At 31.8% G+C, this 20,709-nt stretch overlaps 1 protein-coding gene across 1 annotated transcript in view; it reads left to right on the top strand.

The window, feature by feature from the left end:
- Nucleotides 1-20,709, top strand: part of LOC148280254 (TLE family member 5-like) — a gene marked incomplete at its 3' end in the record, with an annotated part of 109,960 nt that overhangs the window by 80,352 nt on the left and 8,899 nt on the right. The window contains exon 3 of the mRNA XM_088228661.1: nucleotides 20,337-20,434. Within this exon, the coding sequence (XP_088084787.1) occupies nucleotides 20,337-20,434 (98 nt within the window). The remainder of the gene's footprint in view (nucleotides 1-20,336; nucleotides 20,435-20,709) is intronic.

The following is a 20,709-nucleotide window of genomic DNA, read 5'->3' as shown; positions in this document are numbered from 1 at the left end:
TTTCTGTGCCGTTTTGTTTTACCCATGCAATTCGGACTCTTGTCCTATCGTGGTACAAAAACATGCCTACGCATGCGTTTGTTAAGAGGAAGCACGGTCTGACTTTTCTTCATACAAACGTATTCCTGTATTTTCTCCCTGGATTATGGGGATTGAGCGATTATTTTTTTCACACTATTTTTTTTCATTGGCGTGTCCTTATCATTTGTTTTTTTGTTGTTATTGATACATTGTCTTTAAAGGGCTAGTATTATCTAAAAAACCTTAAGAGAATATGCGGTGGAAGAACGATTTGATGAATAGGTATTTGAATACGTATTGTTTTTCTGTCACTCTCTGACAGAAAAGCTCTCTCGCAGATGCCTCCCCGAATACTGCGCAAGATAATCACAAGTCGGACTTATTATGACTAGCTAAAATCGGCAAAATTGAAGTCTCGTGGTCCCGTCCCCAAAATTGAACCGATTTAGATTTTTTTTAGTTTTATCTGCCGTCTTCGGACGTACGCTATAGAAATATGAGAGCTGTTTTTGAAAAAAGCAAAACGTGCCGTCACATTTTTTTTTGCTGATACTCATTAAAAAAAAACTGAATCGATTCAGTATTGAAATACAATATTTAAATACCTGTTCATTAAACTGCTCCCCAGCCGCATATCCTTTAATATAAACAAATTTGATGATTTTTTGTAGTAGGTATCTAACACAAACTTTTTAAAGTTGAAGAAAAAATTAACTAACTTATTTTATAAATATTAAACTGTTGTATGGTTACAATCGAATTTCTTCTCCGCGTCACCCATTTTCATTCATCTCAAGATGGCCGCGCGATCGTGGGTATTCCGCACGAAGATCATAAATTTAGGCGGGAGAATGTAATGGAATAAATTGGCACACTCTTGACTTAATTGCGACAGATCACGAATCCGTAGGCATAATCTTCTCAGTTTCTCTTCACTAAACTCCGCAAACCTTTCCACGGAGCCAACCCAACAACACCGCGAGTAGGGTTGCCAACCATATAATGAACAATACTCGGACATGAGTTTGTGTTTCTTCAATCCGAATCATAGTTCCCTTAAGCTAGGGTTTCCTAGGACAGCGGTGCTCGTATCTTAACGGCCGTAGTGAACGGTGATGCGGTGGACAGTCGTCGTAGTGGTGACTAGAGAGTGGTTTTATTTTTAACGGTGTTATCAACACCATTTTTATAGGAAACCACTCTCTAGTCACCGTTACGACGGCTGTCAACCGCATTAATGTTCACTACGGCCCTTAAAATACGGGCACCGCTGTCCTAGGAAACCCGAGCTTTACCTGCATAAGATGCACGCGTTGAATGATGAAATACTGAAAAAACATATTTTATTTTTAACGAAATATAATATGTGTATAGGATCAAAACGTTGAAGAAAGATGATACCAAAATACATTTCTTTTGTAAATAACTGTCCTTGAAAATTTATTTAAATGTTTTTACAGAGGTGCTTTGTATTAGGTCCCGACTAGCTTAAATAATTCCTGCGTTTCGACAGGACTTTTTAGTTTCAATTATAATTTTTTTCTCATTGACTGGTGCTAAAACAATTAAAATCAACACTTATAATATTAAACATTAAAACACAAATATTTTTTTTTTCATTTAAATTATTTACTGACAATTCTTGATGGAATTCCAGTGTAATGATGTAATAACTTATATTTACATATAAGTTATTAATTTTATAAATACTTGGTACACTTCCACTTATTTATTTTGACCAATTAGCGCTTTCACCCTCTAATGGGCATCTTCAAATTGGTGAATATTATACAGTGTAAGGATCATTTGTATAAAACTTAATATTATCATAAGTGTAGGTAATCGCTAATTGGTAAAAATAAATAAGTGGAAGTGTACCAAGTATTTTTTAAATTAATAACTTATATGTAAATAGAAGTTATTACATCATCATAAATATTAATAATAAAATAATAAACAGAAATATAAATGACAAAATAAAAAAATTACGAGATACAATTAAAATTAAAACCGCAAAATTTAATGCCAATGAAACAATTTACAGGATATTACAAGGTCTTCTATCCATCTGCTCTCCATCTTTTTATATGCATTGTAACTGACAGACGTCTTCGGGGTCTAAAATAAATAAAAAACCGGGGGCTAAATACCGTACAATCCCTCTGAAAAAGCATTTCTACTTTGAGGTACTCTGAAGTTAATGCTCGTTGCACGTCGTGTTTTAATGTTTTGTTTGGTTCTATCCTTTATTGAAAACCAGAAGTTAGTCAGAACCGCCCTGACATAAAGCTGTCTGACAGCTAGCCAATTATTTTACTCGAATTGAATGGCTATCGAATGGCGGTAGAGTAGAGTTAATTTTTGCCGTCTGATCCAAGGTCCGCGACACTTGACTGAATTTACTGAATAAATCGTGTTTTGTGTAGTGAAATACATTTTATGGTTAACTGTTAAGTTGAGTTGGTCATGCAAATCATGTATGATACATATTTATCTAAAAGAGACATTGTATACTTAGATGATATTGTTTGATTTTCACCTAAGTTCATAGACGCTGTCTGTACTAGGAAAATTCTAGCTAATTTGGAACAGTGGGCAACCCTAATTACTAATAATTACATCTTCCATGTTTCATCTTCTAAGTCACGAGTTCTGAGAGAGACTACAAATCTGTCTCTTCTGAATTGAGATAGATAGATTGTGTTTCTTCATTCTAGGACCTTGTACGTTTCATAGTCAATAAAATAATAAATCTGCGTTACAGTTAGGTATCCAGAAGTAAATGAAATATTTTGAAAAAAAAAAATATTTTTAAAATGGATAACTTATATATCGCCATTTTCGTAATATAATTCAGTATAATATAACTCAGGGGCGCTTTACTAAGTGATTCTATAGATAAATATGTTTGATTGAAACTTTTAAATTTGTAATTTCATTTCATTTATTTTTATTCATACAAATACATACACATATTACAAAAAAAAAACCTATTCCAAAATCTATGAGGCCGAAGGCCCTGTGTTTAGTTGGGATACAATACAATGGAAAGTGGAAGCATGTACATTATTAAATAATAGCAAAAATAAAAGATCCGTGGTTCGAATCCCACTCTACCCCAACTTGATTCCCATTTTCTAATTGTGAGTTATTTACAACTCGTTGAAAATGGCTCTCAAAATTAAATATTTGGGTAAATCGTAAGAACGCGAATATTTTTTAATTTTTGTTTTTTAATTTTTGAAATAAATATTATATAAATATACATATATTTCAATAAACATCTAGACAATCCGCTTAGTAGTATATAAATCTATACAATATCTCGCAGCAGTCTCCTGCAATTTAAGTAAAACAATTTATCTTGTTATCACATCCTACGGATTTATTCAAATGATTTAGAGAACGAATGGGTTTTAAGTTTTTTTCGAAACATCACTTCACTCTCACAGCCTCGCACCTCTGCTGGGAGAGCATTCCATGCCATAGGGCCGGCGACCGCAAATGCGCGTTCACCGAATTTAGTGCCCTGTTTGCGTAGAGGTATAATAACTTTTCCTCTCTAATCACTATATAAAGCGCCCTTTAGGTATTATATTACGAAAATGGCGCTCTATAAGTTATCCTTAATAATAATAATTATAATAGTGAGGTGTTTATATAGAAAATAAAATATATAACTTTTCTTAAAGAAATATTAGCGTTCTTATAATTTACTCAAATATTTCAATTTTGGTGCCCATTTTCAATGAGTTGTAAATAATTCACTATTAGAAAAAGAAAATCAAATTGGGGTAGAGTGGACCTCTTGCCCGTGGGTCCGCAAAACTAGCCGTGGGACTACAAACCTATTTATAAAAACAAAAAAATCCCACATAAGCATTCCCTGATTCCTTAATATTTTTACGTAGCTTGTTTGGCATCGAACCTAGCACTTCATGTATGATAAATAAATACGCTAACCATTACCTGACGGTCCGATATATCAAAATCACATTGAGAAAGAAAGCAAATCTAAAAATAGCAGTGTGTCAATCAGTTAAGTTTATTACGTGGTGTTTTATAAAGTCCCGTGTAAATTTACCCGAACCGCGGGAGACAAGCTTCTAACTTGGTATGTTTCATTTTTTAAATTTTATTTATTTATCGTCGCGTGAGCCTGACGCGTCACACGTCACGTGATCCGTCACGCTCTGCTGGGTAGCCCGTAGATACTAGATACTATAGACTTGTGTCTATCTGTACACTCTTTTATCCTTTTGGGGCAGACAATGGAGCGGGTCTGGCACGTATATGATGCATTTATCTATCAGTGAAGCGGGCAACCAGATCGACGTTTTGTTCGGTTTTATTGCCTCAGAATAGGAAAAAGATTTTTTGTTCTTTTTATTGTGTTTAACATATCTGTATTAAATAGATACAGCGTTATTTATTTATTTATTTATTTATTTTATTTATTTAATTTTACAATACGCCCAAGGGGCATTTACAAAAAATATACAGTTAAGTACAAACATAGTGCGTAAAAATTTAAAAGATAAACAATACATTTAGAAACAATAAGAAGCATACTGCCATGCAAAATAAAAAGTGAAACTTTACATAGTAAAAAAGAAAAAAATAATTTTATATGGATATAATAAAAGTAATTGAATTAAAAAGCAAATTGTAAGTAACTTGTAAAGAATTCAAACAAAAAAATAAATACATTTTCATATACTTATAAGTATAAAAATAAATATACAGGTAACTACAAACAAAGAAAGTAATAATTTTATAAATACACAACACATTAAAAGAAATAAAAAAAGATTTTATATACATGTAGAAACAATAAAAAGCAAACTGCAATGCAAAATAAAAAGCGAAACTTTGCATTAAAAAAAAGATTAAAAATATGAATATAAGAACAATGTTAAAATTAAAAAACAAATTGTAAATAACTTGTTAAGAATTCTAAATATATATATACACACATATATACACATATATACGTATAAAAAAAATGTTATTAACAAATTAATCTTAAAAACAAATAATGAAAATTAGTTAACGGTAAGTATATATGTGAAAATAATATAATATACGGTACACAAAAATATTTGATAAATTAATATCAGAAAGAGATAAGATAATAATAATACAGTTATATCGATCTATGTAAACGATATGATTAATCAATAAAGGCATTTAGTACCTACTATCGTGCATACATCTATGTGTTTAAATCACGTCTGAAGAAACATCTCCTTTCTCTTCCTTTTTCTCTCCTCCTTTCCCTTTTCTCTTTTTTCCTTTTTCCCATTGAGTAATGGTATTGATTTAAGGTAATTTATACGCAAATACATTATTTATATTTTATAATATCTTTATCTTTTTTATCTTTATTTTCTATTGAATATGTTTTAACATGAATTATAAAAACAAAACTTTTATTTTATAGGTTGGTTGGAAGAAATTGCCATTTGGCAATAAGCCCGCCAATGCACAATTAACATTAAATATGTATATAATATATATATAACATTATTTATATATATCGCACCCCCAGAAGTACACTGTCGTAAATCTAAATGTGACTGATTGGAGTTATGCATATGCAGTTCAAACCCATTTTTTTCCCACTAAAGGAGTAAAACTCATCACTGGAATAATTTGGAAATTCTTTTTTTTTTATTATAAATAATCACTTAAACGTTTGAATATTTAAACATCCACATTTACTCAACTCTTCACTACTTCACAAAAGTCAACAGATGGAGGAGTTGAGGAAATATCGATGTTCAAGCAGAATGGTGAATGTTACACAGTGTGTAGGTAAAGTGGCCACTAAATGACAGGTCATAAGCCCTTTAAATGCCTACAATTCCATACTGCCTTCTCAACAGTGTTTTCCCCCTCTGTTGCAACAACTTTGAATGTGAATAACTCCCTAGGGAGGAAATCCAGCCAGTCTGCAAGCATTTGGACATGCTCAAAACATTGTTGACATTACTATTCATTTACGGTTATTTTGACATGTGATTTTTGAATCCATTTTTTAAGACTTTCATATAATATTAAATAGATATGGATATGGCGGCCTCCGTGGTGTTGTGGTCAAGACGCTTGACACACACGGAAGGTTCCGGGTTCGATTCCCGGTGAGAATACAAAAATTTAACGTGATTTTTCTCAAGCCTGGGTGTTCTGTTATGTAATTCACCACTGTAATTGGGCCTCCTGGCCTGTTGTGGTGCAAAAAACAAATAAAATAAAATATATCTCTTTTAGTTTTGTATAATATTTTCATTAATTTCTAAATTTATGGAACTGTTTTTTCATCTTCTATCTCTGTAAAAATAAAAACCCGCTGATGACAAGCCGGTGTCGCTGGTTTTTCCTTGTCCTTTATTTTTTTATGTTTTTTTTATTGATACATAAAAAAAGAAGAAGAATGTTGAAATAAGGATTTGAAATCTACGAAATAACGAAAATAACTAGTACATGTATGTACAAATATCCATATATTATAGGACAATCAATTTTTTTACAGCATCAGCTCGCTAATATTTTTTATCGATTAAATTAGTAATATATTTTCATGGAATAATACATCCACCGATGATGGATGTATTCAACTAAGTCTACACCACAACTTTCTCAGTGGGGTTCCTGGTCCTCACCCATACAAACTTGCAATCCAATTAGTTTCTTTCTTGGTAGTTGTATAAGTTTGTATACACATTCGACTCTCACCTGTTATGTTATACTGCACATAAAATCATATAAAACCAAATTATCGTCATATGTTACTTACATTATATTTAATAGCTGCATTTAAAACAAATTATTTTAATGATGATGAAATAAAAATAGATTTGTGAGTAAAACCATATTTTTTATTATATAAATAAAAGACGAGTGATACTTCAATCCACAAATTTGGAATATCCAGTGACCGGTTTCATCGCTTTCGCGACATCTTCGAGACTGGTATCTTTATCTTTATGTATTTATACAAAACAGAGATAAAGATAGATAATTCAAAATCATATGAAAGTAAATTAAATAAAGTTATTTTTATCTTAAGGATCATTATCAATTTTTTTTCGGGTTAACTAATGAGTTGATATAACGCTATTTTAATGAGTTTAAGTATTTTATTTTTAGTGTCCCATCCTTCGTGAGTGTGATTTTTGCCAATTATGATTTCTGAAAAACAAAGGGTAAAAAGTCATTAGTAAAAATATATTACAATGGGTAAAGTAATGGAGAATGCACGTGTGTTATCTGTTCATTAAGTAATTCTACGTCGGGTTTATTTTTTAATCTAATAATTTCGAGAATTTCTAGTTTGTCAAGTTTATGGCCTTTAGGTGCAATATGAATTATTTTTGAATTCAAAGAAATGTTTATTTTCTAATAAATGATTGGCAAAATTTGAATTATCTATATTAGACCATGATAGTATGTGCTCTTTTATGCGTGTTTTAAAGGCTTTACCCGTTTGGCCCATGTAACATGTATTTTTTACAGTCGTTACAATTAAGAAGGTAAGTTCCTAAGTTTAAAAACTTATCTTTTTTGTCTTTAGTATTAACCAACAAATTAGCTAAAGAATTATTATTGTAAAAGGCTGCGGTGCATTTATTTTTATTTATTATTTGTCCAATTTTATCACTAGTTTTTCCAATATACGAAAGTTTTGCCCAACGCTTTCGATCTTTATTATTATTATTATGATTATTTGTTGTCAAACTTTGGGTTAATTTATTATTTACGAGACGTTTTTGTTTCTTTCTTATTAGGTTATCAACTAATGTATTATTATATCCGTTATTTACCGCGATAGATTTAATTATGTTTAATTCATTGCTATAATTATGTTTGTTAAGCGGTACGAATAACAGTCTATGGATTAAGGAATGAAATACAGACAATTTATGTGAAATATGATCCGTACAATAAAAATAACTTTATTTAATTTGCTTTCATGATTTTGAATTATCTATCCTTACTTCTGTTTTGTATAAATACATTGAACTCCTTAACAAAGAGACCAGTCTCGAAGATGTCGCGAAAGCGATGAAACCGGTCAAGTATCACTCGTCTTTTATTTATATAATAAATTACAATGAACTTCCATCAAGAATTTTCACTTACAACCATATTTATTAATTAAACCCATATAATTAGGACTACTTCGCTCCCATACATCAGGGTCGGGACCAGGACACTCCATTGTGAACGGCTAATTTTGCCTCGTGCGACAAATATTTATTTGCCAAGGTTGATTTTTAACCCTGGAAAAACAAACCCATCGCTTTATTTATAAGCCGGCATAAAAATGCAATAAATAAATTTAAAATATAATCCAGATTAAGTCATTGAATAGGTCAGTATTACAGCTGTTTACCTTATACACCTTTAAAACTAGCAGGTACAAGTGTATAGTATATGTATCTTTAAATAATGTTGTGTATGTGTTGTACACAGTACACGCTTCTCTATATGTCAATATGAGTGATAAATACAACTTTTCTACCGCATTTAGCTACACAACGCAACGGTGAAATGGGAGTGCTTTGTGTTGAGTTGAGTGTCAGCGGGTTTATCTCTAAAGCGTTAATTTTTTATTTACACTAACCCACAATACGAAGAATCATACTCGTAAAACATATTTTTATCTATTAGCACTTCAGTGTAACATTAAATATACAGGTTGTTGTATTTTGAATTGTATGATCGTCTCATTTTACAATATAATAAACGTGCCGTTTACCACGTTAACGCTGTACCAATTATTATTATAAATATAAACGCCACAAGAGAAAAGTTATGCTGTGCCTAAATTATAATTTTAACAATTTTGAGTATGTCCGAATGTTTGCAGACAGGCCGGGTTTCCTCCCTAGGGACTTATTTAGATTTAAATTTGGTGAACATAGAGGGAAAACATTTTCGAGAAGAGAATATGGAAGTCTAGGCATTTACAGGCTCTACTACCTGTCATTTGCTGGTTTAATTGGCCACTTTACATACTGCGTAACATTCATCATTTTAATTATTAAATTGTATTAAAAACAATTAATGTAAGCAATAGACACTATAATATTGTATAATGTTTTAACTGTTTCTGTTTTCTAAACTTTTTTATTTATTTGCTTTTTTAATTTTTTAAATTAATTTTCATCGTATTTTTCATTTAGTTTCGGTTAAACTGCAAGAAATTGCTTCTGTCAATAAGTCCCCCATTTAACTATGTATATTTTTGTTATTATTTTTGTATGTATGACATTGTATACTATGGGAAATAAAGACTTATTATTATTAAAATGTTTAAACATTCACATTTCCTCGATTCTTCCATCTGTTGACTTTTGTGAAGTAAAATAGCTGAAACCTTTATCACGTGGGTGAGAGACTCATCCGGCTCAACCAATTCGCCTACTATGCAACGCCTGACAACAATTCTCCAATTATTTCCTTCTCAAAAATGGTTTTTCCCTCTCTGTTGCAACAAATTTAGATCTAATATAATTTGAATTAAATTATTACAAAAAATGATTAGGAGTATATTATCTACACCCGATTAATGATACCTCTCAAATCTACCTCAGTAAACTTGTACTTACGTATACATCCGATGTATTACAAGTTTTGTTTATTTATAGGTATTCAACAATTTCTACAAAAAAAGAATCCAGCTTTAATTTATGCCCGTATTAAGGAGGTAATGACAGCAAAAAATGACTGCACCGTGTTATTAGCGCTGGGAACAAGTTTGGTGATTATAAAGTCCACTCAGAATTCAGACAGCTACAAAAAAAAGGCATTGAATTATTCAGGCTGGCGTATTTTTTGTCCCGTATCAGCAGCCTTACCAGGAATTGAGAAAATTTTGGATGCAAATTAGTAAAATTCTTGTTATTCAAGAATCGACAAACCTTCAAGGGGCAAATAATTTTATTTATCAACTCATTATTTTATTTTCTCCCTGCAACTTTCACTCAGTAATTAAAGGGATGTTATAATATACCCATTTTACATAGGTTCCTTATTTAAATATAATTTAGTAAATATCACTCAGTTGAAACACGTGTTTTAACCCACGTTATTAAATTTATTCAAATTCGTTTGATTCCACCTTTGATGATAAAAATACTATACATGTTTTTTCTGTTCACAATGAATAATTATCCGCTCATTTCGTCTTATTTTTCTTCGAGTGTTTTAGCAATTTTTTAATCAATTATTTAGCGGGGGTTAGTTTGGACATGCAGAGCGAACGGATGGCGAAAGAACGGCAGATGATAAATGTCGATGAATGCAGGAAACGTGTAAGACTGAGAAAGACATGGCATGACCAAATCCAACAAATACTTGAATATGGACATGTCAAGTCAAAAGTCCGAATAATCGGCGCGCGTGCGTGAGAAAATGTATAAATTTAGAGGAAGCGTGCTCTGTATACAAAGACAGAGTGATATGGCGTTCTATCTTTTATGTCTATACTTACGGGAAAACGGCGTGATGCTTTGTTTTGTTTTTAATTAAATTAGCTAGTTTTAAAAAATAACATTAAGGTTTTATAACTAAGTCCGTTAAACCGTTTGCACGATCTGAAATTTCAGCTTTATTTCGGTATATATTAATTACTTCGGGTCATTGTTTTAGATGATTTATTTATTAAGATTTACATTGGCTTATTACGGGAGTAAAAAAATATTCTCACATCTCACAACATCTTCGAGATTTGCACTGGTTAAAAAGCCCAGAGAGAATAAAATACAAGCCGTGCTGGACAGTATTCAAATCCCTTCATGAAATGGCTCCAAAATACCTATCGGACCTTTGTATTAGGGAAAATACATGTCGAAGAAAATCTACTTTCAGGCCAGCATTTGATTCAGGAAGAGGAAAACTTGTTGAAATCCGGCGCTCCCCAAACACTAGATTTGGAGATCGTGCTTTTGCCGCCGCCGGCCCCTCTGCCTGGAACCAATTGCCTTCAAACTTACGAATCATCGACAGTCCCAGTCAGTTCAGATCCCAACTAAAATCCCACTTCTTTAAACTATCATACCCTCAATTTTAAATCTGGAAATATAATGTATCACTTAAGTTTAGTTAAAATGTAAGTTTAGATATACAATTGTAAAGCGCACTTGAGGTGATTTTTTACAAAAATGGCGCTATATAAATCAGCCAAATATTAATATTATTATTATTATTATAAATATTTGTATATATTGAAGAGAAGAGAAACCAAAGAAAGAAAAAGCATTAATCATTTCACCTATAGATTTAAAAAAAAAACACATTCCATTCACAATTTGCCGCTAATATTCACATATATATATTTGATAATTTGAGTCGTGTCTTTAATGCGTTAAGAATATAGTCAGAAAGGTATTTAATTTTCAGTGATAGAATTCATGTTGAATAATCAATTAATTTTAGAGTACCTGCTGTCAACACTAGGAGTACTTTATTGTTTCATTGCTCCAGTACTTCTTCCAACCAACAAAACAATTCATTGATACCGAGACTGCATAGGTTAGGTAACACTTATGGAACGGCTGCAGACATTCTGTCCAATTCTTTACCATCTTATAAGTCCACAATATCAAGTTTATTTGTAGCTGCTCGTCAAACTATTATTGACAATTCAATTTCATAAATTAAAAAAAAATACTTACTTTTTATTTTTATTACCTTATACTTGTTTTTTATTTTTTACTATTATATCAAATTGCACTGTAGTATTGGCAAATACGCATTTCATAGATACATATTTTTATTTCTTATTTTTTCGTGATAATATATGCTTGCTTGTTTATTAATTTAACTTAAAAATGTTTTTCTTGCTTACCGTAACACTTTATTCATTGTTTGCTTTACAGAATTTATTTCAAAAGCTTATATCTTTGCATTTTTTGTTTATATGCTTACTGTTTTTTCTTGCATACCTTTGTTATTATTGTTTTTTTTTTTTTACTTTGTAAAACCTTTTATCATATCCTTTTTAACTAATTTCACAATTTTTTTCTGTATATTCTCTTTATTATTTAGTATGTTAGCATGTATTTCATTTTTATTTTTTGTAAATGCCTTTTGGGCGTTAATGAACAAAATAAATAAACAAATAAAATGTCCGTATTCGGGATTAAAGTCATTAGTCAATTGTGATTAATCAATTTCACGATCAAGTGTACCAGACCGTTTCGTTTATTAGTTAGACCAGAACGAACTTTTGATTTAAAACATCTAATTCAGTATGGTACTTCTTCCAGTTTTAATGATTTTGATGAGCGGTATAATGTGTTATATAATATTGTTATCTGCAAATTATTTTTCTTCCGCGGATTAGTGAACATATTTTAATGCTGCATTTTTTTATTTTTCTCCGGTTGCCACAAAACCTACCAATTAGATACGTTTATATCAAGCCTGTGTCTAAACAATTTATGTATCAGTAAAAAGGCGAATAGTCAAAACAAAAAGGGCTGATTTATTCGTTTAAAAAAACAGTTATGCTACGTATAATATTAAAATCACTAAATATATATTTTTTTTAATTCTGGAGGATAAAAGATTACTAGAGGTATTAAAGAGTTCTTCTTCTTCTTTAGCCTTATTCACTCCACTGCTGGATAAAGGCCTCTTCCAAACGTCTCCATTCCTTCCTATCACCCGCTTTCATCATCCATGTTTTACCGGCAATATAGGCAATGTCGTCGACCCATCTTTTCTGTGGCCTTCCAACACTTCTTATGTTTGCTCCTGGACTCCACTTTATTATTATGGGTGTTCACCTGCCAACCATTTTGTCTCGCCAAGTGTCCTGCTCACTGCCATTTCAATTTTGCTGCACGAACCATGATATTCACGACTCCGGTTCGGCGCCTTATTTCTTCATTTCTTACTCTGTCTCTTAGACATACACCGAGCATCTGTCTATCCATGGATCGTTGCGTGCATTTTAATTTCTGGCTACTTTTTTGCGTAACAGACATGGTTTTTAGTCCGTATGTTGTCACCGGCAATATGCACGATTCATATACTTGTCTTTTAAAAGAGTTATTTAATTTAAAAAGGAGGAAAAAAATCACTAAGGATTTTTATGTAAACACAATGAGGAAGTTATACAAGTTGAAAAATGTTTTTAATAAAAACGAACTACTTTGAACGACGTCACTAGTTCTTATGAATCAACCTATGATAAAAGAGATGTGGAAGATTTCCGGTTTACTTACCGTCAACGGAACAATCAGCAGAACCGACCGAGAAGAAGCGAAATAGAACTTGAAACGTCGCACGTGGAGTAATTTAAAAAATACAAAACTTAAAAAATAAATATTTTAGCTTAGTTTAATATTCTGTAAACAAATAAAAAAATACTTTATTAGACGGCAAAAAACAGGCTTGTTTTTTTACAGGAGAGCAAATAGAAGAATCAAAACCTTATTTGTGGGACACCGGGTTCATATATTTATGTAATAGGTTTTCAATAAATGTAATGTATATTTGTGTTATTCAATTTTTACATTGTTTTTTGTTTTTGTGTTTATTTGATATTTTGTGATAATTTTTTATTTGAAAATAAATTTGAAAAAACAAATTAAAAATTGTATTTGAAACGCGCCGATAAACTTTTAGTTATTATTTAATTGCCGCGATCTAGATTTTGTTTACTTTTGTACATTATTTTGAATATATAATTTTAAAAAAATATAAAAAACTCCTTTCTTGAAATGACAAAATGGAGCTTGTCGCATTTTGACTGTTTCTTTGCCTGCCGTGACCCCGTATTTATTTCTTTCAATTTGTAAGACAGGAAGCCATATTTTGTTCGTTAATTCATTCATGAGAAAAAAGACGAGATTAATAGGTACCTTGAAAATAAAAAAATAGCAATGAGCCCGTTTAAGCCGTATACCCTTTGATTTTGTTCCGTGTGTAATTTAAAAATTAATCAATTAATCTACAATTAGCGAAAAGGATAATTTAATCATATTTTTTCAAAGAATTGAATTTCTCATTCAGTAAGCGTATTTATAGGAATGTCTGTGGATATTTGGCCCAATACCCACAACTCGCATGTTTGTTTAACGTGTAGAATGTATTGTTAAATCGAGAAGTGTGCAAACAGAGGATTTACTTTAATAAAGAACTGATCAAATCCAAATATTTGTACATTGATGTGGCCTACCATTAATACGTTAGAGATGTTGACTTTTCGTTCTAACAGGTGATATCATATGCAAATATTGCCTCGCATAGCTCACATTATTGAATTAAATATGCATACCCTCGACAGTGTCAATGTTCGATTAGAAACACTTAAATCCCATATAGATATTTATTTATTTATTTTATTTAATCCAATATAAAATACAAATACATAGTTAACAAAAATGTTTATACAATAGGTAGTTACATTCAATATATATATATATATTATGGATATAGCCACTCCACTGGCCCACAGACACGTTCCGGAGTGTCAGTGTATTATTTTTTTATACATAATTTCACATCAATTGTGTAAAAATTCAAAAGAAATAAAAAAAAATAAAAAACTAAAACATACCTACATCAATAAAACGAAAAAGGATTTTCAAGAAACTAAAATTATATTCTTATATATGAAACATGTTCCTCAGCTTCTTCTCTAGTCTTTTTAGCAATCCATTTATGTACTCTAGCTTTGAAAATATTGTTTTTCATTTTGTTCGCCAATATGTCCTTACTTAAAAAGTTGTATAGCTTAGGGGCCAGAAAAGTATAATGCCTTTGACCGTAATTTGTTTTTTTCTTTGGGAGCAGAAGTATTGTCTTTTGTCTTTGCCTAGTGTCGTAAATTTGTTGTCCGTCATTATGTCTGTCAGGATTTTGATGGAAATGTCTTAAAATTGTCTTTATGTATATTTATCTTATGTCTAGTACTGGAAATTCTGTAAAAAGTCTGTATGTAGAGTATTGGTAAGGCTTTTTGGGCTTTTATTAATGGCTCTAATGTAGTTTTATTTTTTCCTCCCCATCCTATTATTCCGTAACTAATAGTTGATTGTGCTAGAGCATAGTATACATTAATTAAAGTTGCTTTGTTTAGGACGTTTCTAATGTTTTTAAATAAATATATCATTTTTCTTAGTTTCGTTGCTGTCTTATCTACGTGTATGTTCCACCTTAAGTAACTATCAATGTGCATACCTAGATATTTTATATGATCGACCTTTTCTATAGTTTGGCAGTCGAAAGATATATGTATATATATTGTCGTCGTCGTGGAGTAGTGGTCAGCGCGTTTGTCTACCATGCAAGAGGTCTCGGGTTCGCATGAAATATTTATTTGAAAAGGGTGTTTTTACACAAAAATACATCAAATTCCCTGCACTCGCACCTCAAACCTAAGACTGATCATCTTACCTTGATGTTACAGAAATGATCAAGAAACGCTGCGATTGGTGTACTAATGTAGTACCCTATGTACATTAGGTGCGGAAAGTCAATTATGATGTTGGTAATGATGATGATGATGATGATGATTTAAATGAGGTTAAGCATTACTTCGTCTTCCAAAAACTGACCTGCCCTGTAAATGTCTAGACTTCCATATTCCTTCCTCAAAAATTTCTCTCTCGGTTGCGACAAATTTAGATCTAAATATCTCCCTAGAGAGGAAATCCAGGCAGTCTGTAAACATTTGGACGTACTCAAAACATTACTGTATTATTCAACTAGCTAGCAGCTATCACGTAAGAAAATTAATAGCAACCAGTTAGTAGCTGTCAAGTTGGTAAATTTTGAGATTTCAAAACCAGCTAGCATTCGTTACTCAAGTAAACTTAGTGTAAAAAACATTGTTGTATTATTCAACTAGATAGCAGCTATCACGTAAGAAAATTAATTGCAGCCAGCTACTAGCTGTCAAGTTAATAAACTTTGAGATTATAAAACCAGCTAGCTAGCATTCGTCACTTAAATACACTTTGTGTAATAAACATTGGTGCATAAAAGCAATTTGCGTGTATGATAAAAATTATAAAAATCCTAAATTTTGATATTGGTCATCTAACTAATATAATCTATCGTAATTATTTAGCGATAATGTTAACTATTTCCAATTACTTCCGTCAATATGTTAGTAATTTGTAGTGGATTTGAGATTATGAGCAACCGGTTTGTATTACACAGACCTATTAGTTCGCTGGTCGCCGCCCACTGGCATAAGCTTTTTCAATTAGACACTCGCGCAATTACGTGGGATGGGCTTTAGCTCACAGAGATAGCTCACAGAGCGGGACAAGAATTTAAACTGCTTTGGATTTATCGTGTTCATAGATTATTTGAATTAATAAACTTATCTCGGAATGCTAAATAATAACCAGCTTTGCAACAATTGCAAACATACACCGTGTTATTTATAGCAATATAGATAGATAAATTTGTGTGGGTTATGTGGGAGGAAATATTCATTACTCTTATTTTATAATGCTTATTTATAAATAATTTGTAATGTTAACGACCTAAGCCAATTATTTTATTTATTTAAATCCTCGAGTACAAATAATAAGTACTTTGGTGGACAGCCAACCAAAAAGCAGACTGGTCAAAAGAAGAGTTGGTCCAAAATTTGTAATAAAAAAACGAAAATATTTATCAAAAGATACATTCGTGAACAAAAAACCTAATTAATTAAAGATAACATCTGTTTTTTTAATAGGGACATAAGGCTTGCACATATTAACTGAAATAAAAGTACATTATGTTATACATATTAAAGGATGAGGAATGTGGAATCAGATAATGAGTTTGGAAGGAGAGAGAAAGTGGAACCGAGGAAAAAAGAGGATTAAAATATATATTTTAAAAAACAATAAAATACAGGAATGTCAGAATTCTACGGATATATAGTAATGTTTCGGGCGTTTCTTGAAAGTAGCTAGGTGCATTTTTTTATATGAAGAGGTAGCTTATTCCAAAGTCTAGCACCTTAACAGAAAAGGAATAGCTGAAAAACAATGCGCCATGTCGAGGAATGGAAAGTGTTTTTTCCTGAGAAGAGCGAAGCGAAAGACCATGATCAGAAAGGTAAATGAAATTCTCAGCCAGACATTTTGGAGCGCAAGGGTTGTGGAGAATATTATAAAGAAGTGAGAGATATTGAAAGTTTATGCGCTGATAAAAACGAAGCCACTTAAGTTCGGAGCGAAAGGGTGATACCATTGCCCATATGTGGTTATAACAAGCTCTATCGTCCTCAATTCCACCTCACTCCCAAGAAACACTCCTCACTCCTTTCCAGCAGGGTAGGTTCAGACTGGAATGAATTTCCAAGCTTAGTTGTCCATTCTCTTTTGGTCAACCAGTTCAAAACCCTTTGAATGTTTTTTTGGAGGAAGAAGAACGCGGACAAAAAGTAGTACTAAAGGAATTGACAAAAAAGACAAACTTCGGAAATTTTGTCCTTGTTTTGGAAAATTGACTACGTTTAAGAAACCTTTATTGATGTGGATGAGATTCATTTAACAGCATTAGTTTACCTACTAGCAACGCCTGAAAATATTTTACAATTAAAAGAGTATTTTTTTATACAAAAACTGCATAACTGAAATCGGAATATTTTTTCATCAACTGCAACAAATAATCTTTTAAAAAATAACGAGACATTTAGATAGTTTCGTTAATTTTAAATTTATGTATTTTGCAGTTAATGAGAAAACATTCCAATTTTAGTTGTGCAGTTTTTGCAAAAAACCGTTCAATTTTTACATTATTTATTCTCAGTCAGTTGAATTAGTGTGAAACATGGAACTGGCAGAGGAAGGATGAAAGCAGAATGAAAGAGGTCGAAATGCCATATGAATGTGTGGGAAATCTATGTATGATAGGGTTACGAATGTTGAAACCTGGCGAGAGTGCAAATCTGAGACATGTATAATTAATAAAATTAAGAAAGGGTCTCTGAGATGGTTTGGTCACGTAGAACGAATGGATGATGAAAGAATAGTAAAACATATATTTAAGGCTAGAATGAACGGAAACGTGGAACGTGGACGACCAAGGAAGACGTGGCAAGATTGGATATACCAAAATCTTAAGTTTGTTCGTGTCAAAAGCAGACAGAACCGAAGGGCATGTACGACACGATGTATGAATGTGGAAGAAGCTGGAAATGTATGCCAGGATAAACGTGTGTAGCGGTCCATCCTATCTGCCTACTACCTACTTATAATTTATCTCAATTCTTGATGGAATTCCATTGTAATGATGTAATAACTTATATTTACATATAAGTTATTATTTTTTTTTTTAAATACTTGGTAAAGATGCCCATTAGAGAGTAAAAGCGCTAATTGGTCAAAATAAATAAGTGGAAGTGTACCAAGTATTTTTTAAATTGATAACTTATATGTAAATATAAGTTATTATCATTATAATTTATCAATTTATGTATGATTTATAAACTTAAGCTGGCGTTGGGAATGTAACATTGTTTTTTATTTCCGGTTTGGTCATCATTGAATAATCGTTTTTTTTGTTGGGTATTGATATTATTAGTTATCACAAAGTAGTTTAAAGAGTTTCGTTATTTGTTAGGAATGTAAAAAACTCGTCCGATATTTTTCATGTCTGGGGTTTGCTCACCACAAAAACAAGGCAAATTTAATTTGTAAGGTCGAATTTCCAAACTGATTTTACTGTGCGGTTAACCGCTAACATACTGACTTATTTATTTTACTTTGTACTAGGTATATTTTTATTTTATACGCATTACACATCTGCCTATGTTTGAATATCCACACATTGAAAATAGTGAAAGTTACTTGGTAATCACTGAAACCAGGCGTCTACGGCGCGGCGATAGGAAAATTTATTGTACCTGTACCCAACCACCGTACTAAATTAGATGAACGCGCATAGGCCCTATGACATGGAATGCTCTTCCAGCATAGGTGCGAAAAGAAACTTAGAACTCGCCAGTTCTCTAAATCATTTTAATAAATCCGTAGCATGTGAAGACAAAATAAATTGTATTACTTTCATTAGAAATTTTATGCGACGCATGCCTGTAAACTTACCCGTAACTTAAACAGCCAATTTTTATCAAAACTTAACCGGGCAGCCTCATAACACACAACCGCATTTATTCCGTGCGCCTTGAATGTTGACCTCCTCTTCCTCTTTCTCCATATAAAATCAGCTTTAAAGCTAAAAAAAACGTCTCTACATATTTTTTTGGCAATATTAAAACTGATATAATATGATTAAAATTCTATGAAACGACTTGACATTTATATACATAATATAGATAATGCATTCGTGTTCGTAGCTGGAGTTGTCAAATCTCGAAACTTCTTAAGCGCCTCGCGGGTCAATTGACCCACCACTTAACTCTCGAATGACCAGTGAAGGATTCGAATCCGGTAGCTGCTTCAAGCCACTCAGTCCACTTCACTCACCACTTGTGCCCCTGAATCACACTACACACCCAGACTCGTGCACCGTGCGCTGATACACGCTAGAATTTTTTCGGGCCCGCCGAGCCGTGTGTCAAAACTAAAATATAAATTTATGTGGCGTTTATTATTTGTTTTATTCTTTATTTATTTATAAGTTAGCTTATATAACAATTAGTTAATAAATTTATATTTACACTTACTTCAATAAATTACACATATATTTACATCATCTTACAATAAACACAACATTTCTTTTTGAATTCATTGAAACTCTTTTCATTCTTCATACATTTTGGAATTATGTTTTTTTCCAATGACAACCCTATTCTATTAATATTATTACATAATTTTAGAGCGTTTAGAAATATTATCAATGTTTGATTGAACTACGGTGAAAATATCATTACTTTGGAGTGGTTTCATTTTATTTAGAGTATTATTTACTCTATTTTATCTGGGATTTTAAAAGGATTTTTAGTAAAATGGCGCACGAAGCATGACAGAAAGGCCATTTTAGCGAATTTTTACCTAAGTTCCTGCATTTATTTTTCACCTGACTATTCGAATACAACTAACAGTTTTATCATCAGTAATATTGCTTCTATTGGAATAATACGAAGTGAAATTTCTACTATCTTAATGTCTTAAGATCTGACCCTTAAAATAATGCCTCTTTTCTTGATATAATGCACTTTATCCCCTTTTGTCATATTTTTTAGTCGTATCTGTGATATTTGATAATCTACGAAGCTGTGTGCTTGTTGCCCAAAGTTTCCTTTTATCCCCTGTCTTTTCCTGCTGCATGTTTGTGGATAATACGTTCTAAATGACTTTGCTAATGTTTTGTTCCCTTTGTTTCAGGGTCCACCACAGCCTGGACAGCCTTTCAAATTTACAGTTGGTGAATCGTGTGACAGGATTAAAGAAGAATTTAATTTCCTCCAGGCGCAATATCACAAGTTAGTATCATTCTTTTTACCATATTTTATATATTTTTAAATAAATATGAATTTAACTTTTGTTTTTGAAGGCTCACCCGAAGAACCAAAGTCAAATAAAGTAGATTGAATCTGATTTTTTGAACCTTTAATAAGAACAGCAAACATCAATTCTTGTTTTTTACATCGGACCACTTGGTCTTTTTTCTTTTGTAATAACTTTTAATCAATATACGTCTGGTCACATTGTTGACCTAAACCTCAGGGTAATATTGCGCCACAGCTGTAGAGACGGC

Source organism: Micrasema longulum, unplaced genomic scaffold (genome assembly GCF_059751315.1).
Source record: "Micrasema longulum isolate JH-2025_06_02 unplaced genomic scaffold, ASM5975131v1 h1tg000600l, whole genome shotgun sequence".
Classification (NCBI taxonomy): domain Eukaryota; kingdom Metazoa; phylum Arthropoda; class Insecta; order Trichoptera; family Brachycentridae; genus Micrasema; species Micrasema longulum.
The sequence above is the reverse complement of the archived record's forward strand: the minus strand, read 5'-3'. Positions and strand labels throughout refer to the sequence as shown.